Source organism: Natrix helvetica (assembly GCF_964273705.1).
Source record: "Natrix helvetica genome assembly, chromosome: 2".
Taxonomy (NCBI): Eukaryota; Metazoa; Chordata; class Lepidosauria; order Squamata; family Natricidae; genus Natrix; species Natrix helvetica.
The window spans coordinates 294,894,677-294,922,578 of record NC_138552.1 but is presented as its reverse complement, the minus strand read 5'-3'; the positions used below and the strand labels follow the sequence as shown (position 1 = coordinate 294,922,578).

At 47.5% G+C, this 27,902-nt stretch overlaps 1 protein-coding gene across 1 annotated transcript in view; it reads left to right on the top strand.

Annotated features, from left to right (window-relative positions):
• AKAP10 (A-kinase anchoring protein 10) overlaps positions 1-27,902 on the top strand; it is a 67,976-nt gene that overhangs the window by 17,213 nt on the left and 22,861 nt on the right. Inside the window, exons 2-7 of the mRNA XM_081945421.1 lie at positions 11,040-11,090; positions 11,908-11,940; positions 17,526-17,705; positions 21,363-21,908; positions 26,788-26,886; positions 27,657-27,741. Of these exons, the coding sequence (XP_081801547.1) occupies positions 11,040-11,090; positions 11,908-11,940; positions 17,526-17,705; positions 21,363-21,908; positions 26,788-26,886; positions 27,657-27,741 (994 nt within the window). The remainder of the gene's footprint in view (positions 1-11,039; positions 11,091-11,907; positions 11,941-17,525; positions 17,706-21,362; positions 21,909-26,787; positions 26,887-27,656; positions 27,742-27,902) is intronic.

Sequence of the window (27,902 nt, the reverse complement as noted above, 5' to 3'; positions counted from 1 at the left end):
GTTTCATGACCCAACTAGGTAACATCTTCAGGACTAGAAGGGAGTGGGATTTTACAGAACGGAGGGGGAGGGGGAGGAATGAGGAATAGCCTCTTATACTCCGGTGCGTCTTATACTCTGAAAAATACGGTAGGTAACATATTAGGCCCACCATACCTGCAGAGGTAGGACTATCCTGCTTTTTGCACCTGGCACGGTTAATGACTCATTTCAATCACAGATAAGAAGTTCACACAGGAGGACAAGAAGGCGGAATTAATGCATCCGTTAAAATTCACAATGAAATGCGTTGTGATCAACGCAACAGCTAGAGAGTTCCCTCCACGCAGGCAATTTACACTTGAGCCCAACATTTCTGTTACTAAGCGAGATATTTGTCCCGCCCCCCGTTCACGACCTTTCTTGCCGCCGTTGTTAAGTGAATCACTTCTGTTGCTAAGTAAGCCACACGGTTGCTAAGTGAATCCAGTTTCCCCATCGACTTTGCTTGTCCGAAGGGCGCAAAAGGGGGATCACGTGACCCCGGGACGCTGCGACCGTCATAAATATGAGGCAGGTGCCAAAAGTCCGAACGTTGATTATGTGACTCTTGGGATGCTCCGACGGTCGTTAAGGGTGAAAAAGGAGCACAAGTCACCTCTTCCAATGCCGTTGTAACTTCAAACCGGTCACTCAACGGATGCTTGTAAGTTGAGGACTTCCCTGTATTGTGTCCTATGGCAATTTTCTTTCCAGCAGGAAAGGCAGACATGGAGTTTAAAAAAAGTTTACGCTTGTAGTACAGGAGTACACAATCTTTGCCGCGCTGTTGGTTTGACACACCTTGTGAAAACACAGCTGGCCACGTCTGGGAACTCCCTACGTTTGGAACAAGGAGACGCCTCTCGCTTGGAAAAATCCGTCAGGTCAATCTGCAAAATTTCCAGATATGATTTATATTTATAGAATTTGCCTTGGGGGAAGAGGCGCTTCTCTTGCTTAAAATCTACTTGCTAAATTCCAGGGTGCAAAAAATCTATTTTTGAGGAATAAACCCAAATTCCAAAGCGGTATTTTTCAATCTCAACCTCTCTCTTAAGATGGGTGGACTTCAGCTCCCAGAATTCCACAGACTTCAATTCCCAGAATTCCCCAGACTTCAGCTCCCAGAATTCCCCAGACTTCAGCTCCCAGAATTCCCCGGACTTCAGCTCCCAGAATTCCCCAGACTTCAGCTCCCAGAATTCCCCAGACTTCAGCTCCCAGAATTCCCCGGACTTCAGCTCCCAGAATTCCCCAGACTTCAATTTCCAGAATTCCCCAGACTTCAGCTCCCAGAATTCCCCAGACTTCAGCTCCCAGAATTCCCCAGACTTCAGCTCCCAGAATTCCCCAGACTTCAGCTCCCAGAATTCCCCGGACTTCAGCTCCCAGAATTCCCCGGACTTCAGCTCCCAGAATTCCCCAGACTTCAGCTCCCAGAATTCCCCAGACTTCAGCTCCCAGAATTCCCCAGACTTCAGCCCCCAGAATTCCCCAGACTTCAGCCCCCAGAATTCCCCAGACTTCAGCTCCCAGAATTCCCCAGACTTCAATTCCCAGAATTCTCCAGAACTTCAATTCCCAGAATTCTCCAGAACTTCAATTCCCAGAATTCCCCAGACTTGCTAGGTGTGTTTTGCCCGATTTTACGACCTTTCTTGGCACAGTTATTAAGCAAATCGCGGCCGTTGTTAAGGCAGTTGCACGGCTGTTAAGTGAATCTGGCTTCCCCATTGACTTTGCTTGTCAAAAGGTCGCAACCGAACCGGCAGAATAGAATAATATAACAAGAGTTGGAAGGGACCTTAGAGGTCTTCTAGTCCAACCCCCTGCTTACGCAGGAAACTCTACACCACTTCCAACTTCTGACAAGCAAAGTCAATGGGGAAGCTGGATTCACTTAATCATGTCCCTCGACCTACGATCACATTTCGGTTGTTAAGTGAGACAGTTGTTAAATGGGTTGTGCCCCATTTTACGACTTTCCTTGTCACATTTCTAAAGGGAATCGCTGCAGTTTGTTAAGCTTCTAACATGGTTGTTGAGTGAATCTGGCTTCCCCCATTGACTTCGCTTGTCAGGCAGTCGCAAAAGTGGACAACATACGACGGTCATAAGTATGGAACAGTTGCCAAGCACCTGAATTTTGATCACGTGATTACGGGGAATGCTACAAAGGTGGTAACTGTGGAAAAAAACGGCACTTTTTTCCCCCGCTGACGCCGTAACTAAATGAACTGCCGTAAGTCGAGGACTAGAGGTAGCTGTCGATTTGGGCCAGTTGCCCATTGCCAAAATGTGATCATGTGACCCGGGACTCCCTGCAATTTAAAGCCTGAAGAGCGTTTCTCCGTCCTACGTAACCCGTAGCAGCAAATATTTGCATACACCAGTCATTCTTGCAATCTTGCCTTCCGAGAATTATCCTTTCTTTTTTTTTTTTTTACCGTATTTTTTGGAGTAGAAGACGCACCAAGGTTTTGAAGAGCCAAATTAAAAAAAAAGTTTTTGCACTCTGCAAACCTCCCAAAAACGGCCCCGGTTCTCCCCCCCCCCCCAAAAAAAGGATGAATAGCCCTTAGGACAGGGGTGTCCAAACTTGGGAACTTTAAGACTTGTGGACTTCAACTCCCAGAATTCCCCAGCCAGCTATGCTTAAAGTTCCCAAGTTTGGACACCCCTGCCTTAGGAGGTTTGTAGAGTGCTTCTGTGGGGGGAGCAAAAAGGAGCCAAAAATGGCCCGTTTTTCGGTCGTTTCTGCCCTCCCCAGCCCCTAGGAGCACTCTGGAAGCCTCCCAAAGGCTCTGCATGGCCATTTTTGGTGAAGGGGCAGGGTTTCGGGAGGCCAAAAATGCTGTATCCAGTGTATAAGACGCAGCCAGATTTTCAGCCTCTTTTTTGAGGGGAAAAGGTGCGTCTTATACTCTGAAAAATACAGTAATTGCTTAAGACAAGGGTGACATATGGGAGATTCCATTCTGTACCCTACAATGGACATCTCTGCATCTGCAGAGCGGCAGAGGTAGAAGACTTGGCTCACATCCTATTTGATTTTTGCCTGTATCAGAAGGGGAGAGGCATGTAAAGATAAAGGTTCCCCTCGCACATATGTGCTAGTCGTTCCTGACTCTAGGGGGCGGTGCTCATCTCCGCTTCAAAGCCGAAGAGCCAGCGCTGTCTGAAGACGTCTCCATGGTCATGTGGCCAGCATGACTCAAAGTCGAAGGCACCCGGAACGCTGTTTCCTTCCCACCAAAGGTGGTTCTTATTTTCTACTTGCATTTTTTACGTGCTTTCGAACTGCTAGGTTGGCAGAAGCTGGGACAAGTCACGGGAGCTCACTCCATTATGCAGCGCTAGGGATTCGAACCTCCAAACTGCCGACCTTTCTGACCGACAAGCTCAGCATCTTAGCCACTGAGCCACCGCGTCCCTAAGAGACAGTTACCCCGGTCTAAATGCCAAACGAAGGACCCATTGGCATCCCCACATCAAAACCACTTACCCTTATGTGCGAAGAGTCTGAAAATCACATTTAACGCAGCACAGGTACTTAAGCAAAATGGTTTGGTTTAGATCGGCATATGTGGGACTGATTGCGGTAGATTGTAGGGCGAAACGGACGGACTGGAATACAATTTTATCATATTTTATCTAAATCTTAAATTACTGTATTTTATCCCAATTTCAATTTAAATTGTGCTTTGTTCTACATATGAAGAACGGTTGCAGGAACTGGGTATGTCTAGTTTAATAAACAGAAGGACTAGGCATGACATAATACAAATATTCCAATATCTCAGGGGTTGCCACAAAGAAGAGGTAGTCAAACTATTCTCCAAAGCACCTGAGGGTAGAACAAGAAGCAATGGGTGGAAACTAATCAAGGAGAGAAGCAACTTGGAAATAAAGAGGAAATTTCTGACCGTGAGGATAATTAATCAGTGGAACGACTTGCTTCCAGAAGTTGTAAATGCTCCAACATAGGAGGTTTTTAAGAAGAGATTGCATGACCATTTCTCTGAAGTGGTGTAGGGTTTCTTGCCTAGGCAGGGGGTTGGACTAGAAGACCTCCAGGGTCCCTTCCGACTCTGTTGTTTTGTATTCCAATGCCGTTTTAAATTGCTCTTATCAAATTTCGAGAATAATCCGTTTCTGGAACTCTGCACTTTGATCATATGGCCCAAGGGCTAATCAATGCCATTAAAGAAAATGAAATGCTTAAGGCAGGGGTGTCCAAACTTGGCAACTTTAAGACTTGTGGACTTCAACTCCCAGAATTCCCCAGCCAGGCTGGGGAATTCTGGGAGTTGAAGTCCACAAGTCTTAAAGTTGCCAAGTTTGGACACCCCTGCCTTAAGACTTTCGCTGGTTTGCTATTTCTGAATGAGAGACAAAGCCAATCCCCAAAGAACATCCCTGCGCTTTCAAGCATTTTTATCTCTGGTACTTCTGGAGGGGATGTATAGACCATGTTTCCCTGAAAATAAGACAGGGTCTTATTTTCTTTTAATCCCCAAAATAAGCGCTTGCCCTTATTTTCGGGGAGGCCTTATTATTTTTGAGGTGCAGGAGGCGGCGAGCGTGGTCACTTCATGGCCGCTGCTGTATTGCAATATTTTTTTGGGGGGAGGGCTTATTTTAGTGCATGAGCTCAAAAGACCCATTGGGCTTATTATCCGGGGAGCTCTTAGGTTTCACATAAATTTACCGCCGCTTCATGACCGTGGACACCTCTGCGCATGCGCTTTGCTCTCATGCACGGCTTGCACGCATGCACATGGCTTAGAAAACTTGGATAAATAGGACAGCATAGAGCCTGGGCAGGTGGGCGAGGGGCTGGCCCACCTGGCTCATCCGAAGGTCACCGTTACCAGTTCACCCAAACGGGTCTGAAACGTCCGAATATCAGCTCTTGAAATTCTGGTCAGAAAGTGTCAACATAAAACAGTCCTAGTGGACAACCGCTTAAATATGAGCCAGCCGTGTGCAGCAGCTGCCAAAAAAGCCAACACAGTTCTAGGCTGCATCAACAGAGGGAGAGAATCAAGATCACGTGAAGTGTTAATACCACTTTATAAGGCCTTGGGAAGGCCACACTTGGAATATTTGCATTCAGTTTTGGTCGCCACGATGTAGAAAAGATGCAGAGACTCTAGAAAGAGTGCAGAGAAGAGCAACAAAGAGGATTAGGGGACTGGAGGCTAAAACATACGAAGAACGGTTGCAGGAACTGGGGATGTCTAGTTTAATAGAAAGAAGGACCAAGATAGACAGGATAGCACTTCCAATATCTCAGGGGTTGCCACAAAGAAGAGGGAGTCAAACTATTCTCCAAGCACCTGAGGGTAGAACAAGAAGCAACGGGTGGAAACTAATCAAGGAGAGAAGCAACCTAGAACTGAGGAGAAATTTCCTGACAGTTAGAACAATGAATCAGTGGAACTACCTGCCTCCAGAAGTTGTGAATGTCCCAACACTGGAAGTCTTTAAAAAGATGTTGGATAGCCATTTATCTGAAACGGCATAGGGTTTCCTGCCTAGGCAGGGGGTTGGACTAGAAGACCTCGAAGGTCCCTCCCAACTCTGCTATTGTATTGTATAAAAGGAAAGCAGAGTTAGGAGGTAGGAGGAAAACTCTGGATTTCTCATCAGCTACTAGAATGGACATAATTCAGTTGGCCGGTCGGAATGGTGACAGTTGAAAAGGGAGCTTCAAGGCCACTTAGAAGCATTTGTGGTCTTTGGTTTCCGTTGCAAACAATCCGGCCGCAGACGGAAGTGAAGTCTCTAGCGCTCCTGTACTAGATGTCCCAGGTGCCTTTTTTCCGGGTTTTTGGAGAGCCAGAACAGCGGGTGATGTCCGAAGTAAGGAGTGGGGTTGGTACAGCCGCCCTCCCCAACCCCCGTCGGAGGGAAGTTGCTATCTTGAGGTGGTCAACAATGGATGCCTTGCTTAGTTGTTTACTTCTTCGGCGTCTCCTCCCTCCCGGCGCAGCCCCCTCCCCAAATGCTCAGGTTTGGAAATGGAATTGAAAGAAGAGAATGTATAGCCAGTGCACAGCCTTAGGATCTGGAGAGGGAAGGAGAGGATGAGAGGATAGGAGGATGAAGCAGGAGGAGGAAAATTCAGCCCCAATTTCTTTAGTGACTTCAGTGTTGTTTTTATAGGATGAGGAAGTGATATAAGGGAACAGAATTATGCTTAGCATCTCTCTCCCTCCCCCTTTCTTTCCTTCTCTCCTCCCTCCTCTCTCTCTTTCTTTCCCCCCTCTCACTTTCCCTCTTTCTCTCTCGCTCTTTCCCTCTCTCTTTTCTTTCTTTCTCTCCTCTCTCTCTCCTCCCTCTCTCTCTCTCTAGCGAAATGGGAGGAACTATAGCACAACTTAAGATAGTCCCAAGTTAGCTTTTTAAATAAATAACAGGCTTATGGGGAAGCCCTTCACATGATTTTTGGAAGCTGCTGTTGAATGATCCAGATTTGATGGCTTTCAACTAATGTTTCTCAACTTTAGCAACATGCTGGCTGGGGAATTCTGGGAGTGGAAGTCCTCCCCTCTTAAAGCATGGCTTGCTGGGGAATTCTGGGAGTGGAAGTCCATCCCTCTTAAAACATGCTGGCTGGGGAATTCTGGGAGTGGAAGTCCACCCATCTTAAAGCATGTTGGCTGGGGAATTCTGGGAGTGGAAGTCCACCCCTCTTAAAGCCTGCTGGCTGGGGAATTCTGGGAGTGGAAGTCCACCCATCTTAAAGCATGTTGGCTGGGGAATTCTGGGAGTGGAAGTCCATCCCTCTTAAAACATGCTGGCTGGGGAATTCTGGGAGTGGAAGTCCACCCATCTTAAAGCATGTTGGCTGGGGAATTCTGGGAGTGGAAGTCCACCCCTCTTAAAGCCTGCTGGCTGGGGAATTCTGGGAATTGAAGTCCACCCCTTTTAAAGCATGCTGGCTGGGGAATTCTGGGAGTGGAAGTCCACCCCTCTTAAAACATGCTGGCTGGGGAATTCTGGGAGTGGAAGTCCACCCCTCTTAAAGCATGGCTGCTGGGGAATTCTGGGAGTGGAAGTCCACCCATCTTAAAGCAGGCTGGCTGGGGAATTCTGGGAGTGGAAGTCCACCCCTCTTAAAGCATGGCTGCTGGGGAATTCTGGGAGTGGAAGTCCACCCCTCTTAAAACATGCTGGCTGGGGAATTCTGGGAGTGGAAGTCCACCCATCTTAAAGCCTGCTAGCTGGGGAATTCTGGGAATTGAAGTCCACCCCTTTTAAAGCATGCTGGCTGAGGAATTCTGGGAATTGAAGTCCACCCCTTTTAAAGCAGGCTGGCTGGTGGATTCTGGGAGTGGAAGTCCTCTCCTCTTAAAGCAGGCTGGCTGGTGGATTCTGGGAGTGGAAGTCCTCCCCTCTTAAAGCAGGCTGGCTGGGGAATTCTGGGAGTGGAGGTCCTCCCCTCTTAAAGCATGCTGGCTGGGGAATTATGGGAGTGGAAGTCCTCCCCTCTTAAAGTAGGCTGGCTGGGGAATTATGGGAATTGAAGTCCACCCCTTTTAAAGCATGGCTGGCTGGGGGATTCTGGAAGTGGAAGTCCTCCCCTCTTGAAACAAGCTAGTCTGAAAAGCGTAATCTAGTTTAACAATCTTATTTGTACTTATTTTATTTATTTATTTATTATTCATACTTATAGACCGCCCCCTCTCCCGGAGAGGACTCGGGGCGGTGTACAGTCACTAAAATACGTTGTAAAATACATACATAAACAGTTAAATAATTAAATACGTAGATGAAGGAGGTTGTGAGACTGTAATAGAATAATAAATATAATACGTTAAAAGCCTATTAAAACCCCAAACCCAATTAAAATAAATGAATCCCGGGAGGTAAAACTAAGAAAGTGCCAGGCCAGCTGATTGAAATAGGTGAGTCTTTAACTTTTGCCGGAAGGAACGGAGGTCGGTGGTAGTTCGAATGTCTGGGGGGAGGTCATTCCAGAGGGTTGGGCCCATCACAGAGAAGGATCTACTCCTAGGTGTCGCCCGCTGGCATTGCCTAGCAGACGGCACCAGGAGGAGCCCCTCCCTGTGTGAGCGGATAGGTCGCAGGGACGTGTGTGGTAGGATGCGATCCTGCAGATAACTAGGTCCTCTGCCATGGAGCGCTTTAAAGATGGTGATCAATACCTTGAAACGCACCCGAAAGGCCACAGGTAGCCAGTGCAGCTCGCGCAGGAGAGGTGTTACGTGGGAGTAACGGGTACTTCCCATAATAACCCGCGCGGCTGCGTTCTGAACTAGCTGCAGTCTCCGGATGCGTCCCAAGGGAAGCCCCATGTAGAGGGCATTGCAGTAGTCCAGGCGAGACGTCACCAGCGCATGAGTGACCGTGCGCAGGGCACTCCGGTCCAGTAGGGGGCGCAATTGGCGCACCAGGCGAACCTGGTGGAATGCCCCCCTTGCCACGGCTGCCACATGGTCCTCCATTGACAGCCGGGCATCAAGGAGGACACCCAAATTGCGCGCCCGCTCCACAGGGGGCAACTGTTCGCCCCCTATGGCCAGCGATGGAGTCAGCTGGCTGAACCGAGGTGCCGGCAACCACAGCCACTCGGTCTTGGAGGGGTTGAGTCTGAGTCTGTTGTCCCCCATCCAGACCCCGACGGCTTCCAAACACCGGGACATCACTTCGACAGCCTCGTTGGGGTGGTTTGGGGTTGAAATATCCAGCTGAGTATCATCAGCGTAGAGATGATACTCAACCCCAAAACCACGGATGATCTCACCCAGCGGCTTCACATATGCGTTGAACAGGAGAGGCGAGAGGACCGACCCCTGTGGCACCCCACAAGTGAGTGGCCTCAGGGACGACCTCTGTCCCCCTGTCAACACACATTGCTTCCGGTCGGAGAGGTAGGAGCCGAACCACCGCAAAACGGTGCCTCCGACTCCCATCCCCTCCAACCGGCGCAATAGGATACCATGGTCGATGGTATCAAAAGCCGCCGAGAGGTCTAATAGGACCAGGATAGAGGAGCAACCCCTATCTCTGGCCCTCCAGAGATCATCGACCAACGCGACCAAGGCTGTCTCGGTGCTGTGCCCGGGTCGGAAGCCGGACTGGCGTGGGTCTAGATAGTCGGATTCGTCTAGGTGTCGCGGGAACTGCTGCGCCACCACATTCTCAACAACCTTCGCCACGAAGGGGAGGTTGGAGACTGGACGATAGTTAGCTAGCTCCATTGGGTCGAGCGAAGGCCTCTTGAGCAAGGGTCTCACCACCGCCTCTTTCAAGGCGGTTGGTAAGTATCCCTCACCCAGTGATGCGCTCACCAGGCCCAGGAGCCAGCCTCGTGTCACCTCCCAGGCTGCCAGTACCAGCCAGGAGGGGCACGGGTCCGTTAAACAAGTGGTGGGTCGCAGCCGTCCACGCAACCTGTCCAAATCCTCGGGGGCAAAACACTGCTGTGTTTTGTGCCGACCTAGCATCGAAAGCTCTCTTATCTTACCATGGATTTGGAAAGCTCTCTTATCTTAACATGGATTTGTCAAAAACAGATCATGCCAGACTAATCTTATTGCATTCTTTGATAATGTGACAAAATTAGTGGACCAGAGGAATGCCGTTGATATAGTTTACTTGGACTTCAGTAAGGCTTTTGATAAGGTAGACCATAACCTACTACTAGATAAAGTAGAAGAATGTGGGTTAGACAGCATCACCACCAGATGGATTGGTAACTGGCTGACCAACCGCACTCAACGTGTAGTTCTCAATGGAACTGCATCTACATGGAGGGAAGTATGCAGTGGAGTACCCCAAGGCTCTGTTTTAGGCCCAGTACTCTTCAACATCTTCATCAATGATTTGGATGAGGGAATAAATGGGGAACTCATCAAATTTGCAGATGATACCAAGCTGGCAGGAATAGCCAACACTCCAGAAGATAGGCTTAAGATACAGAAGGATCTTGACAAACTTGAACATTGGGCACTATCTAATAAAATGAAATTCAATGGTGAAAAGAGTAAGGTTCTACATTTAGGCAACAAAAACGGAATGCACAGGTACAGTATAGGTGATACCTTACTCAGTAGTAGTAACTGTGAAAGGGATCTTGGAGTCCTAGTGGACAACCATTTAAATATGAGCCAGCAGTGTGCAGCAGCTGCCAAAAAAGCCAACACAGTTCTAGGCTGCATCAACAGAGGGATAGAATCAAGATCACGTGAAGTGTTAATACCACTTTATAATGCCTTGGTAAGGCCACACTTGGAATACTGCATTCAGTTCTGGTCGCCACGATGTAAAAAAGATGTGGAGACTCTAGAAAGAGTGCAGAGAAGAGCAACAAAGATGATTAGGGGACTGGAGACTAAAACATATGAAGAACGGTTGCAGGAACTGGGTATGTTTAGCTTAAGAGAAAGAAGGACTAGGGGAGACATGATAGCATTATTCCAATATCTCAGAGGTTGCCACAAAGAAGAGGGAGTCAAACTATTCTCCAAAGCACCTGAGGGTAGAACAAGAAGCAATGGGTGGAAACTAATCAAGGAGAGAAGCAACTTAGAACTGAGGAGAAATTTCCTGACAGTGAGAACAATTAATCAGTGGAACAGCTTGCCTCCAGAAGTTGTGAATGCCCCAACACTGGAAGTCTTTAAGAAGATGTTGGATAGCTATTTGTCTGAAACGGTATAGGGTTTCCTGCCTAGGCAGGGGGTTGGACTAGAAGACCTCCAAGGTCCCTTCCAACTCTACTATTGTATTATTGTATTATTGTATTATCTCACTGCCTTTCATCTTTTCTAAACAGTCTGTGTCAGTTTAATATTTCCTTCTTTTGATTTTGACCTGTGGGTGTTATTGATGCATCGGCGACATTTCGTCCCCTTTGTTGTGGAGGGTCTGTGTGATGTCGTAAGTCTTTTGCTGCTGTTGGGGAGGCGTCTTCCCAGGTATTTGCAGCTGCAGTCCCCAATTTTTCCTCCATTGCTAAAACCAGCCTTTCCGTGTCTTTGCAGTGAGAGGCAGAGAGAACCAGAAGCCGCTAGAAAACACCCGGGCAATTAAAGGTAAATTCCCTCTTTTCACTTTGCTGGTGGTTTAGTTCTGTGTGGTTGCCATAAATGCTCTTAAATGCTTTGGATGGCCAGGATGGCCTCAGGAATTCTGGGAATTGAAGTCCATAGGTCATAAAAGGGCTGTCATTCCCCATCCTGGCCCAGGAATTCTGGGAGTTGAAGTCCATAAGTCAAATAAGGGCCATTGTTCCCCATATTGGCTCAGGAATTCTGGGAGTTGAAGTCCATAAGTCATAAAGAGCCATTGTTCCCCATGTTGGCTCAGGAATTCTGGGAATTGAAGTCCACAAATCATAAAAGGGCCATTTTTTCTCATGCTGGCTCAGGAATTCTGGGAGTTGAAGTCCATAAGTCATAAAAGGGCTGTCATTCCCCATGCTGGCCCAGGAATTCTGGGAGTTGAAGTCCATAAGTCATAAAGGGCCATCATTCTCCATGCTGGCTCAGGAATTCTGGGAGTTGAAGTCCACGAATCATAAAGGGCACACTGTTACTCACTCCTGATCGATATTATAAAGCTCTTACTTCAGAAGGACACATTCAACTCTGCCATTCTTTTGCCTTAAGCTGGCTGTCTTGGCAATAATCCTGCTGATTTGGAATTTAATTTTCAAGCCATTCTCTTTTTTTTTCACTCTGACATTCAGGTTTGCACCTAGGGCCTCACAAACCCGTCCACTTTTGCCTTGAATATGCTGACTAAACTCTACAGGGCTTCTAAAGTTATGCGGGATGGGCACTGTATCACATTTCTGTCACATTTCACACCCTCAGCAAAAAATTAACCGCTTTCCTTTCATATTTACAGAGTCTGGATCAGCTCCGATGCCCGGCAACTTTGGTAAGAGGCTCCATTCCAGAAAACCTGAATTTCCCAGGAATTAGGGATTCAGACTACCGTAATTTTCAGAGTGTAAGATGCACCTTTTTCCCCTCAAAAAAGAGGCTGAAAATCTGGGTGTGTCTTATACACTGAATGCAGCATTTTGTTGCCCCCAGAAACCCCTCCCCCTTCACCAAAACGGCCATGCAGAGCCTTTAGGAGGCTTCCAGGGTGCTCCTGGGGGCTGGGGAAGGCAGAAATGAGTGAAAAACGGGCCGATTTTTGCATGCATACGCCGGAGTGCTGGAAAGCCAAAGACCTGGCCAGTACGCGCATGGCTGTTTTGGGCCATTTTCAGGTCGTTTTATGGGCCATTTTTAGGCTGTTTTTGGTTTTACTGCCAGAGCGCCTAAAATAGCCTGAAAAATGGCCCAGAACAGCCTGAAAACAACCCGGAAAATGACCCCCAAAACGGCATGTTTTTTGGGTGGTTTTGGCTGTTTTCAGGCAGTCTTCCCATACTCCGTCAGCTGGCGCACATGTGCACACTGGAAACTAGAAGAAGAGTTGGCGCATGCCCACAGAGAGGGCTGCGTGCCAACTCTGGCACCCATGCCATAGGTTTGCCATCTTGGTCTTAGGAGATTAGATAGATGATAGATAGATGATAGATGATAGATAGATAGATAGATAGATAGATAGATAGATAGATAGATAGATAGATAGATAGATAGATAGATGATAGATAGATAGATAGATGATAGATAGATAGATAGATAGATAGATAGATAGATAGATGATAGATAGATAGATAGATAGATAGATAGATAGATAGATGATAGATAGATGATAGATAGATAGATAGATAGATAGATAGATAGATAGATAGATAGATAGATAGATGATAGATAGATGATAGATAGATGATAGATAGATAGATGATAGATAGATAGATAGATAGATAGATGATAGATAGATAGATAGATGATAGATGATAGATAGATAGATAGATGATAGATAGATGATTGATAGATAGATAGATAGATGATAGATAGATAGATAGATAGATAGATAGATTGATAGATGATAGATAGATAGATGATAGATAGATAGATAGATAGATAGATAGATAGATGATAGATAGATAGATAGATATACATACAACTAAAGAGAGATAGATATGATTGCTGGATAGATAGAGATAGATAGATGATAGATTAGATAGATGGATGGATAGATAGATAGATAGATAGATAGATAGATGATAGATAGATAGATAGATAGATAGATGATAGATAGATAGATGATAGACAGATAGATAGATGATAGATAGATAGATGATAGATAGATAGATAGATAGATAGATAGATAGATAGATAGATAGATGATAGATAGATGATAGATAGATAGATAGATAGATAGATAGATAGATAGATAGATAGATAGATAGATGATAGATAGATAGATAGATAGATGATAGATGATAGATAGATAGATAGATGATAGATAGATGATAGATAGATGATAGATAGATAGATAGATAGATAGATAGATAGATGATAGATAGATAGATAGATAGATAGATAGATAGATAGATAGATAGATAGACATACAACTAAAGAGAGATAGATATGATTGCTGGATAGATAGAGATAGATAGATGATAGATTAGATAGATAGATAGATAGATAGATAGATAGATAGATAGATAGATAGATAGATAGTAGATAGATAGATAGATAGATAGATGATAGATAGATAGATAGATAGATAGATAGATGATAGATAGATAGATAGATAGATAGATGATAGATAGATAGATAGATAGATAGATAGATAGATAGATAGATAGATAGATAGATAGATAGATAGATAGATAGATAATGGATGGATGGATAGTCAAATACAGAGAGACAGACAAACAGACAGATATGATGGCTGGATAGATAGATAGATGGATGGATGGATGGATGGATGGATGGATGGATGGATGGATGGATGGATGGATAGATGATGAATGGATAGATAGTCAAATACAGAGAGATAGACAGACATAGATAGATAGACAGACAGACACATATGATGGCTAAATAGATAGAGAGAGAGACAGAGAGATGGATAGATGGATAGATAGATGGATGATAGATTAAAACTAATTTCTTCTCAACTGCCTTATTACAAAGTCTCCATGTGCTTAATCGCTTTAGACCAATGTTTCTAAACCTTGAGAATTTTCTGAGGTGTGGACTTCAACTCCCACAATTCCCCAGCCAGCCATGCTGGCTGGGGAATTCTGGGAGTTGAAGTCCACACCTCAGAAAGTTGCCACGGTTGAGGGGGAAAAAAAACAACACCGACTTAAATCACTCCCATTGGCTTTGTTGCTTGAATACAACAAGGAAATGGAAAGAAATGAAATGATGTCATTTCCGGGGTGTTTATAATTCTGCTTATAATTTATGGATTCAGCAGGGCTGGGCTACCCTTCAACATGATTAATTTTAATGTACTGAATGTACTTCTGGGTTTTTATAGGGACTTCCTTTAGAGATTCCATCCCTTGACCGCCATTTGCAAACCTTCCCTCCTGGTTTATTTAGAAAGTCGGGGATTTCCGCCGGTGGTGCTTTATGACCGTATCACTTAGTGACAGAAAGTTGGGACCAAATTGCCAACATTACATCTAGAACTTAACAACGGTTCATTGAGTGTTACAAAGTTAACAAAGACAGTGTAAAAGGTGACTTATGACCGTTACACACATACACACACACAAACACACTCTTACGACGGTTGAAGCACCCCCTGTGACCATGTGATTTAGAGTCAGATGCTTGACAACTGACTCACATTTATGACGGTTGCAGTGTGAGATCCCCTTTTGCGACCTCCTTACCAGCAGAGTCAAAGGGGAAACCAGATTCACTGAACCACTGTGTTACTGACTTAACGGCGGCAAGAAAGGTTGTAAAACGGGCTAAAATTCACTTACAATACAATACAATAGCAGAGTTGGAAGGGACCTTGGAGGTCTTCTAGTCCAACCCCCTGCCTAGGCAGGAAACCCTATACTGTTTCAGACAAATGGCTATCCAACATCTTCTTCAAGACTTCCAGTGTTGGGACATTCACAATTTCTGGAGGCAACTTCTGTTCCACTGGTTAATTGTTCTGTCAAGAAATTTCCCCTCAGTTCTAAGTTGCTTCTCTCCTTGATTAGTTTCCACCCATTGCTTCTTGTCCTACCCTCAGGTGCCTTGGAGAATAGTTTGACTCCCTCTTCTTTGTGGCAACCCCTGAGATATTGGAACAATGCTATCATGTCTCCCCTAGTCCTTCTTTCTCTTAAGCTAGACATACCTAGTTCCTGCAACCGTTCTTCATATGTTTTAGTCTCCAGTCCCCTAATCCTTTACTTTACTTTACTTTTATTTAGATTTTTATACCGCCCCCTCTCCCCAAAGGGACTCGGGGCGGTGTACAGTCAAATAAAAAGACATCAATAAATAGAAAATACAAACACAAAGAGGAGGCAATAAGAAACTGTACATATCTGAAGTAAAGTAGTTACAAGCAATATTTAAATACCCTAAAAATACCCAATTAAAATATCTGCCAGGAGGTAGAATAAAACTATAAATGGGCCAGGCCGGCTAAACGGAACAGGTGAGTCTTCAGTTTTTGTCGAAAGGAGCGGAAGTCAGTGGTGGTTCTGATATCGGGGGGGGAGGTCATTCCAGAGGGTTGGGCCCATCACAGAGAAGGCTCTACTCCTAGGTGCCGCCCGTTGGCATTGCTTAGTGGACGGCACCCGGAGGAGTCCTTCCCTGTGAGAGCGAATCGGTCGCAGGGAAGTGTGTGGTAGAATGCGATCCCGCAAGTACCTAGGTCCTGAGCCATGGAGCGCTTTAAAGATGGTAATTAACACCTTGAAACGCACTCGAAAGACCACAGGCAGCCAGTGCAGCTCGCGCAGGAGCGGTGTTACATGGGAGTACCTAGTACTCCCCATAATAGCCCGCGCGGCTGCGTTCTGGACTAGCTGCAGTCTTCGAGCGCGTCCCAAGGGAAGCCCCATGTAGAGGGCATTGCAGTAGTCCAGCCGAGACGTCACCAGTGCATGAGTGACCGTGCATAGGGCATCCCGGTCCAGTAGGGGGCGCAATTGGCGCACCAGGCGAACCTGGTGGAACGCCCCCCTTGCCACGGCTGCCACATGGTCATCCATTGACAGCCGGGCATCTAGGAGGACGCCCAAATTGTGCGCCCGCTCCACAGGGGGCAATTGCTCGCCCCCTATGGTCAGTGATGGAATCAACTGACTGAACCGGGGTGCCGGTAGCCACAGCCACTCGGTCTTGGAGGGGTTGAGCTTGAGTCTGTTGTCCCCCATCCAGATCCCGACGGCTTCCAAACACCGGGTCATCACCTCGACAGCCTCGTTGGGGTGGTCTGGGGTGGAAATGTACAGCTGCGTATCATCAGCGTACAGATGATACTCCACCCCAAAACCACGAATGATCTCCCCCAGCGGCTTCACATATGAATTGAACAGGAGGGGCGAGAGGACCGACCCCTGAGGCACCCCACAAGTGAGTGACCTCAGGGTCGACCTCTGCCCCCCTGCCAACACACATTGCGTCCGGTCAGAGAGGTAGGAGCCGAACCACCGCAGAACGGTGCCTCCAACTCCCATCCCCCCCAGCCGGCGCAATAGGATACCATGGTCGATGGTATCAAAAGCCGCCGAGAGATCTAATAGGACCAGGATAGAGGAACAACCCCTATCTCTGGCCCTCCAGAGATCATCGACCAACGCGACCAAGGCCGTCTCCGTGCTGTGTCCGGGCCGGAAGCCGGACTGGCGTGGGTCTAGATATTCGGATTCCTCAAGGTGTCGTGGAAACTGCTGTGCCACCACATTCTCTACAACCTTCGCCAAAAAGGGAAGGTTGGAGACTGGACGATAATTAGCTAGCTCCATCGGGTCAAGGGAAGGCCTCTTGAGTAAGGGCCTCACCACCGCCTCTTTCAAGGCGGCAGGCAAGGACCCCTCGCTCAACGAGGCGTTCACCAAGCCCAGTAGCCAGCCTCGTGTCACTTCCCAGGATGCCAGTACCAACCAGGAGGGTCACGGGTCCATTAAACATGTGGTCGGTCGCAGCCGTCCACGCAACCTATCCAAATCCTCGGGGGCAACAGAATCAAACTCCTCCCAGAATGGTCTCACAAGACTCACTGTTGGCGGCTCCTCTGGTGCACTGAAGGGGGCCCATCCGCTCCGGATCTGAGCGATTTTGTCCTGCAGATATTCCCCAAACTCCTCTGCTCTGCCCTGTAAAGGGGCTTCCCGCGTCCTCTGTGATAATCCTCTTTGTTGCTCTTCTCTGCACTCTTTCTAGAGTCTCCACATCTTTTCTAACACATCTTTTCTAAAACATCTTTTCTAATCTTTTAATAACTCGCGCCCCGCAACATAAATTTTCAGCTCAGTTGTGTTGTAAGTCGAGGACCAGCCTGTATCTACAACAAGGATGGGAGGTCTAAAAACCCAGATTTTAGTTCGCTAAAGCAGCAGCATCACCTTGTGGTTCCCTTTCCAGCGGCAGCGGCAGGATATTCTCCGCAGAGAGGTGCCAGGAACCATGCCTTGCTCGAGGCCGCCGGACCAAGCCACGTGGCGATCAACGCCATCTCGGCCAACATGGAATCCTGCAGCAGTCGCACCGCCGCCCTTAAGAAGCAGCCCAGCCACATGGAAGCTGCACATTTTGGAGACTTGGGTGAGCCCGGTTCCTTTTTATAAGATAACCTTCATTGCGGTGGGGAACTCTAAATTTTTTTACTACTGGTTCTGTGGGCGTGGCTTGGTGGGGGTCATGTGACTATGTAGTCATGTAATTAGGGGATCAAACGAGAGAAACTCACTTTAACAATGTCTTGCTGGAGCAGGGTTGGACTAGATGACCTCCAGGTCCCTTCCAGCCCTGGATTATCCTCTGAAGTGTCTAGTGCCAGGTTTGTAGTCCTTCCTCTCCTTTTTCCCTCCCTTTCTTTCTTTCTCTTCCTTTCTCTTTCTCCTTTCTTTCTCTCTGTTTCTGACTCTTTTTCCTTCTTTCTTTCAGTCTCTGTTTCTCTCTCTCTTTCCTCTTTCTTTCTGTGTCTGTCTCTCTCTTTCCTTCTTTCTTTCTGTCTCTTTCTGTCTCTCTTTTTTTCTTTCTTTCTGTCTCTTTCTTTCCTTTCTCTTTTCTTCTTTCTGTCTCTGTTTCTGTCTCTCTCTTTCCTTCTTTCTTTCTGTCTCTGTTTCTGTCTCTCTTTTTTTTCTTTCTTTCTGTCTCTTTCTTTCCTTTCTCTTTTCTTCTTTCTGTCTCTGTTTCTGTCTCTCTCTTTCCTTCTTTCTTTCTGTCTCTGTTTCTCTTTCCTTCCTTCTTTCTTTCTGTCTCTGTTTCTGTCTCTCCTTTTTCTGTCTCTGTTTCTCTCTTTCTTTCTGTCTCTATTTCTCTCTTTCCTTATTTCTTTCTGTGTTTCTCTCTCTTTCCTTTATTTCTCTATTTCTCTCTTTCCTTCTTTCTGTCTCTGTTTCTATCTCTTTCCTTCTTTCTTTCTGTCTCTGTCTCTGTTTCTCTCTTTCCTTCTTTCTTTCTGTCTCTGTTTCTCTCTCTCTCTTTCCGTCTCTATTTCTCTCTCTTTCCTTCTTTCTTTCTCAGCATCCCCCCACGCCGTTTTTGGCCTAGCAGGCCCCAGGGAAGCCTCCTGGGAGCAAAAACGGACACACACACACACACACACACACACACACACACACACACACACACACACCAAAATTGTGAGTGAATCTGGATGTTCTCCTTCGGATACCAGGAAGGGCCTTCCAGAAGGTAACAAGGAAAACAGGTTGTGTAGCATCCCAGGCCATCCTGCCGATTTTGCTCAAGCATCGCTTATGTGCCATGCCCTAGATAGAAGGGAGTGAACTGCCAATAATCGTTTCCACTGTCCTCGCCACTCAGCACTGCCTCCCTGTCCGAAGTCATAATGCTTCCAAACCAGACTGCAATGCAATACAACAGGATGCTCTCAATCCTTCCTCTATGGCCGTGATGGCGAACCTATGGACGTGTGCCACAGATGGCACACACAGCCATATCTGAGGGCATGCGAGGCGTTGCCCCATGTCAGCTCCAGAAAACTTCCTGAAGCCTGGGGAGGGTGAGAAATGGACCTACCGGGTCCACCAGAAGTCGGGAAACAGGCCGTTTCCAACTTCCAGAGGGCCTCCAGGGGGCGGGGGAGGCTATTTTTACTCTCCCCAGGGTCCAAGAATGCCTCTGTACCCTGGGGAGGGTGAAAAATAGGCCCGCTGGAAGTCAGGAAACATGCTATTTCCTGCCTCCAGAGTGGCAGGCGGGACGTTTTTGCCCTCCCCAGGCTCCAAGAAAGCCATGCACACATGCACAGTGTGTGTGTCGTGCATGTATGTGCAGGGGGGCGCAACGCAGGGGGGCATTTAATTACGGGTGTGGGCACGTACTGGCTTTTGGCACCTGATGGAAAAAAAGGTTCGCCACCACTCTATATAAAGTGGTGAGGACGGGGAGGAAGATGTGCTCTTCTCACACGACACAGAAAATGCAGGCGCTGCTTTGCCCGCTTCAACCATGTCTCGTTGTTGACATGGTCTAGCTGGGTGCAAAGACCTCGTGAGCATGTTTAGAGACCTAAAATAGCCTTGATAGGTAGCTGTAAGGAAGGGAGGGATTGATTGATCGAGCCAGTTCAGTCAAGTGATTAAGGAGCCAGCGTAGGAACCAGGAGACCCTGAGTTCTAGTCCCAGGTTAGCCAGGAAAGCCAGCTGGGTAACGTTGGGCCAATCACCAGGAGACTGTGAGTTCTAGTCCCCCTTAGGTATGCTAGCTGGCTGGGTGACTTTGGACCAATCACCAGGAGAGCGAGAGTTCTAGTCCCGTTTTAGGCAAGAAGGCCATGTGGTTGACTTTGGGCCAATCACCAGGAGATGGTGACATTTGGTCTTGAATGCTAGCTGGGTGACCTTGAACCAATCCCCAGGAGAGAGTGAATTCTAGTCCCAGCCCAGGAATGGAAGCCGGGTGAGCGACTTGGGATCAATCACTTGACCAACCATTTTACAACCTTTATACTATACTTACAATATAGTAGGAAGCCTCCATAACCTGAGGACTACCTGCGTGTAAATGAGTTTAACAAGAGGCAAATCAGATTGTTCCCGAGAAGGCCTCCGTTTAAATCAACTCAAGGCAGATGTTCTTTGGGAGAAGTGCCTGGGCGGCCTCCTCGCCAGCAGCCTCGCTGATCTCCTTTGCCTCCGCTCCGCTCTTGGTGCCCTTGAATCACTCTTGGGGAGGCAGCTGTTCCTAGTCAGAGGGAATCCTCTGCCTCTCAACACCACTGCCTGTCTGCAGTCGATCCTCTCCCGTGTTTCTGCCCCTCTGGTCGACTACCTCCCCCAATACTGAAGGGCCCTGGGAGAGCATCGTCTTCAGCCCCTAGACCAGGGGTAGTGGGTTGCTGCCAGTCTTACTAACTGTTTGCAACCCGTGCGCAATTCTGCGTGCATACTTAGAACAATCTACAGTGAGTTCTACACGTGCAGCTACTAAAATCCAATACGTCGGCGAAAGAACCGGTGCGGGGACATGTGACGCCTGCGTCGCTGTCGGTTCTGCGACCCAGGCTTGAATTCCACTACCGGTTCGGCCGAACGAGGCTGAACCAGCAGCAACCCACCTCTGCTCTAGGCTCTCCAGACATTCCATGGGACACACCCTGTCCTCGTCGGACGGTCTTGATTCCAGCTCCTCCTCCTCTGAACTGATGGAGTCGTGATGGAGATATTTTATAGGGTGCCTCTCTCCAAACCTAGAGAACGTTTCTGTTATGGCTGCCGGCTCCTCCAGCAGCCGAATCAGAGGAGGAGGCGTGGGAGTCTGGGTGAGTATCAAGGCGACCTGAGAGCTCCGGAGGGGGAAGCAAGAATGGAGATGACAGAGGCGGAGCCTGTGCCGTCCTCCAGCCCTCATATGGAGAGTCAACAGCTCCCAGGTCTGGAGGTGACTGATGAGGAAGAGGAGGAACAGCTGGGTCCAGTCCCTGACGCACGAATGCACAGAAGGCAGAGAGGAGAGGAGAGCAGTGGAAATCTATGGGCCGGTCCTTGGGACAGAAGAGCCATCGCTGCTAGCAAACCTCACCCTAGCTCTGGGATAAAAAGCAGGGGCCGGAGATGAATAGATGTGGCAGACAACTATTCATCTTCTGGCTGGACGGACTTGCCAGGGCTGCTGGCACTCCTAATAAAGGAATCTTTTGAGTTCAATTCAGAGGGATGGTCGTGTTTGGGGAGCTGGGTCAGAACAATAGCATTCCCCCTCCTCACTTTCTCTTCCTCTGCTTCCTCTAGGCCGCTCCTGCCTGGATTACCAAGCTCAAGAAACCAAGTCCAGCCTCTCCAAGACCCTGACTCAAGTCCTACGCGACTCCGTGGCCCTCCCGTACTTCTCCCAGTACATGGAGCTCCACCGCATGGAACACTTGGTCCGATTCTGGTTGGAAGCCGAGACTTTCCGCTCCGCCATCTGGTCCCGCATCAGAGCACACAGCTTGAACACGGTGAAGCACAGTTCTCTGGCCGAGCCAGTGTCCCCTTGCCTGCGGCAGCAGCAAGACCCTCCGGGGTTTCCCCCTTTCGGCGAGTCGCTCAACGGAGGACTGGACAACCGGTGCCCCGCCGAACCCTCTTTGGCACATTTGAACCGGTCAGCTTTGACTCTTCGGGACCATTTGCTGCTTGGCCACGGCGGTGACAAACCCCGTTTGGGGTTGACTCCGTCAGAAGGCGAGGACTGTCCTTTTCCGGGTGACCCTCAAGATGCTTCCATGATCTCAGCGTCCAATCGAAACAGCCCTTCCTTTGCACTAAAGGACTTGTCAGGAAAACTCGTGAAAAGTAAGCCAAGTCCACAGTCTCTCCAAGTACAGGTAGTCCTCGACTTCACAACACTTCAATTAGTGACCACACAAAGCCCTGACGGTAGTGAAATAAGTTCTCCCATGGCCCACACTGTTCATCACTCTCTTACTCTCTTCTAATCCCTTCCTCTCCAATTTCCACACTCCCTGATGGGAACGAAATCCAATAGGTCAGACACACGGGACGATGTGTACAGGTAGCCCTCGACTTACAACAGTTCATTTAGTGACCGTTGAAAGTTACAATAGAGGTAAACTCCAGGCATTTGGCAACTGACTCGTACTTATGACGGCTGCAGTGTCCCGGGATCGTGTGATCTCCTTTGGCGAACGTCTGACAAGCAAAGTCAATGGGGAAGCCAGATTCACTTAAGAAAACCATGTTACTAACTGAATAACTGCAGTGATTAATAACTGTGGCAAGTAAGGTCACAAAAGGGAGGGTGGGGAAACTCACGTAACTGTCTCACTTAGCAACAGAAATTTGGGGCTCCTAAATCGAGGACTTTCTGCACATGTTTTCCAAAAAGGAACTACCCTTCCTGCTACAAATCTTCCTTTACTTATAATTTTTTTTAGCTGAGCTTTGCAAAGTATCCTCACTCCGGAAGAGACGCCCGGTTATGGGACAATCTATACAGGTAGTCCTTGACTTACAACAGTTCATTTAGTGACTGCACAAAGCCATGACGGTGGTAAAATAAGTTGTCTCATAATACAATACAATACAATACAATAGTAGAGTTGGAAGGGACCTTGGAGGTCTTCTAGTCCAACCCCCTGCCTAGGCAGGAAACCCTATACCGTTTCAGACAGATGGCTATCCAACATCTTCTTAAAGACTTCCAGTGTTGGGGCATTCACAACTTCTGGAGGCAACTTCTGTTCCACGGATTAATTGTTCTGTCAGGAAATTCCTCCTCAGTTCTAAGTTGCTTCTCTCCTTGATTAGTTTCCACCCATTGCTTCTTCTTCTGCTTTCAGGTGCTTTTGAGAATAGTTTGATTCCCTCTTCTTTGTGGCAACCCCTGAGATATTGGAACACTGCTATCATGTCTCCCCTAGTCCTTCTTTCTATTAAACTAGACATCCCCAGTTCCTGCAACCGTCATATGTTTTAGTCCCCTAATCCTCTTTGTTGCTCTTCTCTGCACTTTTTCTAGAGTCTCTGCATCTTTTCTACATCGTGGCGACCAAAACTGAATGCAGTATTCCAAGTGTGGCCTTCCCAAGGCCTTGTAAAGTGGTATTATCATGGCCCGGACTGTTCATCACTTCCTTACTCTCTTGTGATCCCTTCCTCTCCAATTTCCACACTCCCTGATGGGAACAAAAGGTTACAACGGCACTGAAGCAAAGTGACTTAGGGCCATTTTTCACACCGTTGCTTCACCCCCATAATCACATGCAGTGGTGGGTTGCTCTTACTGTCACTACCGGTACGCTGATCATGCAATTGCGGGTTCTGTTCGTGCACACATCTAACTTGTGCTGTGCATGCGTGCGCAATCCACCGCCCCTGCAACAACCAGCTGATTGTTGGGGCTCGCGCAGGCACCAAACGCTGTGTGTGCGCCTGCAATTTGCTGTTTGCCATAAAAACAGATATAGAATGCAGGCAGGCGGATGGCCCAAAAGAGCCACCGTACTGGTATGCTCTCAGCTGTTACGGGCCACTACCCATACGGCCATACCGAGCCGTACCGGCAGCAACCCACTTCTGGTCACATGATTTACATTTGGATGCTTGGCAGCTGGCTCGCTTTTATGACGTTTGCACTGTCCCGGGATCATTTGATCCCCTTTTGCGACCTTCGGATAAGCGAAGTCAACGGGGTAGACAGATTCACTTAAGAACAGGGTGATAAATTTAACAACCGCTGTGATTCAATTAACAAATGTGGCAAGAAAGGTCGTAAAGTGGGACAAAATTCGCTTCACAAATTTCTCACTTAGCAACATAGATTTTGGGGTTCAGTTGTCGAAAGTTGAGACAACCTGCAATTTCCGGGATTGTCCTCTTTTAAGGACCTACAGGTAGTCCTCAATTTACGACCAAAATTGAGCCCATAATTTCTGTCGCTAATGGTTCTATGAGTTTCCCCCATTTTATGACCTATCTTGCCACAGCGGTTAATGGAATCACTGCAGCTGTATTAAAGGACTTACACGGTTGTTAAATGAATCTGGCTTCCCCATTGAGAAGCCTGATTCCCGTTTGCTTGTCAAAAGGTCGCAAAAAGGGATCACATGACCCAGGACACTACGACCGTCATGAAAGTGAGTCAGCTGCCAAGCCTCTGAATTTTGATCCTGTGACCATGGGGCTACTGCAACTGCCCTATGTGTGAAAAACGACCCTAAGTCCCTTTTTTCAGTGTCGTTGTAACTTGAAATGGTCACTAAATGAACTATTGTAAGTCAAGGACCACCTCAACTCAGGATACAAGATGGTCCTATAAACATAGTTTCGATTCTTCAGGAGGAAAAATGGTTAAAAGTGCCATTTGTTAACCTTCAGTACTTTCAGATGAATATCTTCCTATGATATAAAATCTGTCAATGTCAAGACCTATGGACTTCAACTCCCAGAATTTGTTCATACCCAATTTGTCAATTTCCAATGTGTCAATTTCAAGACTACCTGGACTTCATAGGTCTTTCTGTGATATCCTATGTGTCAATTTCAAGACTTGTGGACTTCATAGGTCTTCCTATGATATCCTATGTGTCAATTTCAAAGGCTGTGGATTTCATAGGTCTTCCTATGATATCCAGTGTGACAATTTCAAAACCTATGGACTTCATAGGTATTCCTATGATATCCTATGTGTCAATTTCAAGACCTTCTGGACTTCATAGGTCTTCCTATGATATCCTGTGTCAATTTCAAGACCTGTGGACTTCTTGTCAATTTCCAATGTGTCAATTGTGCCAATTTCAAGACCTTGTGGACTTCCATAGGTTTCCAATGTGTCAATTTCAAGACCTGTGGACTTCAGCTCCCAGAATTCCCTAGCCAGCATAGCATAGCTGGCTGGGGAATTCTGGGAGTTGAAGTCCACCAATCTTAAAAGGGCCCAAGGTTGAGAAACCTTTAAAATATAAGATTTGCTGGCTCAATTGCAACCTGTCTTGCTAGACTCACCTGAGTTTACACGAAACCCACAAAGCTTCAAAATCCAGGATTGCAAACTGGAGAAGGAAGAAATGTGGGGCTTCCAAGAGAAATTTGTGATGTGCATGTAATCTTAAATCTCAAATTAGCAAAGTACAACTGAGATAGTTCTTCATTAATTAATCCCTTCGTCCGGTTAGGGTTAATCCCTAATCATTCATCCCTTCGTCCGGTTCACCCTGTTGATTGTTCACAATTTGTTGTTGTTAATTTTTTAAACGTAACTGGGCATCTCTTCCGGAGTGAGGATACTTTGCAAAGCTCAGCTAAAAAAATTATAAGTAAAGGAAGATTTGTAGCAGGAAGGGTAGTTCCTTTTTGGAAAACATGTGCAGAAAGTCCCCGATTTAGGAGCCCCAAATTTATGTTGCTAAGTGAGACAGTTACGTGAGTTTCCCCACCCCCCCTTTTGTGACCTTACTTGCCACAGTTATTAATCACTGCAGTTATTCAGTTAGTGACATGGTTTTGTTAAGTGAATCTGGCTTCCCCATTGATTTTGCTTGTCAGACGTTCGCCAAAGGAGATCACACGATCCCGGGACACTGCAGCCGTCATAAGTACGAGTCAGTTGCCAAATGCCTGGATTTTACCGTCATTGTAACTTTCAACGGTCACTAAATGAACTGTTGTAAGTCGAGGACTACCTGTACACATCGTCCCGTGTTTCTGACCTATTGGTTTTTGTTCCCATCGGAGTGTGGAAATTGGAGAGGAAGGGATTAGAAGAGAGTAAGGGAGCGATGAACAGTGTGGGCCATGGAAGAACTTATTTTTACCATCTCGGTTTTGTGTGTTCAATTATGGAGGGCAATTTTGGGTGTAGTTGCAGGCTCAGTTTACGGTCGTAAGTCGAGGACTACCTGTAGTTGTTCGAGTGGGGAGGAAGACCCATTTCTGCAAGGCCTCCGGGTTCCAAAAACAATTAGTCACTTATTACTGGAGATTTGCTTTTCAGCAACAAAGATCTCTGGCTCAGTTTGTGGAGTTGTGCAATCCTTCTCGAAAACAAAATGTAACCTCCGATTACTCACTGCGGAAGTTTTTGCAAACTGCTGAACCGCTTCCCAACCCCACTCCCAACTCATTGCAACCTCAGACGAACTCCTCCTTTCCATAGTAAGACTGGGCCAGGGGTAGGGTATCCCCAAGGTAAAGGTTCCCCTCGCACATATGTGCTAGTTGTTCCTGACATTAGGGGACGCTGCTCATCTCCCGTTTCAAAGCCGAAGAGCCAGGGCTGTCCGAAGACGTCTCTGTGGTCATGTGGCCGGCATGACTCAACACCAAAGGCACATAGATCGCTGTTCCCTTCCCACCAAAGGTGGCCCCTATTTTTCTACTGGCATTTTTCACGTGCTTTCGAACTGCTAGGTTGGCAGAAGCTGGGACAAGTCACGGGAGCTCACTCAGTTACGCGGCGCTAGGGATTCGAACTGCCGACCCTTCTGATCGACAAGCTCAGCGTCTTAGCCACTGAGTTAAGTCACCGCCCGTCCACGCATGCGCTTTGGCTAAAAAAGGGGCCTAAACGGGATGGCATAGAGACCGGGTGGGCGGGCGGGCCCACCTGCGATTTCCGCTACTGGTTTGGGCAAACTGGCCAGAATCGGCAGAATACCAGCCCTGGACTGGGCTCAATCCACTGTCGCCTTTTCTCTCTCTTCCCCCTTCCCAGGTATTGAACGGGATGCAGTGACCATTTTTACCAAATATATATCTCCCGATGCTGCTAAACCAATACCCATTACAGAGCTGATGAGAAATGACATTGTGGGTAAGACGTCACACTCCCGAACCCGTTTTTCGGCAGGATAACAAACTTTGGGGAGATGGGGCTGGAAGGGAGACACCCCCTGGCATCCCCCCCACCCCACTCCCCGGTTTCAAACCCTGCTTTTGTTCTGACTTGGGCTTCCCCAGCAGCACGAAGCTGAGTCCTCTTCCCGATAAACCCCTTTTATTTAATTGACAGTGAATTCCTCTCCAGCAAAGTCTTTCTTCTCCCACCGTCTTCCGAGATAGTTCCCAATTACCAACCTTTCTCAGGCTCGGACAGTGGCCAGGCCGAGAAAGAATGCAGGAATGAACTAATGGTCTGCTGCAAACTCCACTCCCCTTTTGCTCCCCTTTTATTTCCTCTGGGAGGGGCCATTCACTGTCCACCTGTGGCCTTACTCCCAAGTCGACCCCTGTTCTTTAGTTGTTCCCTTCCTCTGGCCACTCTGCGCATGCGCACACTGGGAACAGGCTCCAGCTGTTCTTCTGCCCCACTGATGTCTGACTCCGAAGGCAGCTGATAACTGTCAGACGGCCCTGGCCCCCTCTCTGCCTCCGACACAGATCCCTCCTCAGAGCCTTCCCCAGACTCCAGGACTGGCCCAGGTTCCTCCCCAACCTCCTCACTGTCCGACTCAACTGCCAGCTCCACTGGCCGCTGGCGGGCCGCAACAGCTCTGTAATCTGCAGGCTGCCGGCCACCTTCTGTCTTTTCCTTTGCCGTAAACTCTTGACACTTAACGGGAATGTCTTCTGGTAAACTTTCAGCCAAGATCTGCGGAGAAGATGGACAGGTGGACCCTAACTGCTTCATCATGGCACAGTCGGTGGTGTTTAACGCCATGGAACAAGAGTAAGTCAGCTCTGTTCTTTCAACCAGATTAAACCTTGTGTGCTCCCCTTCCCAGGTTTGACATGAGGGTTCCTTGGTGCTCTCTGAGCTTGGTGGCTTTCTTGCAGACGTTTCATGGCCCAGCTAGGTAACATCATCAGTGCTACAAGGGAGAGGGGTTT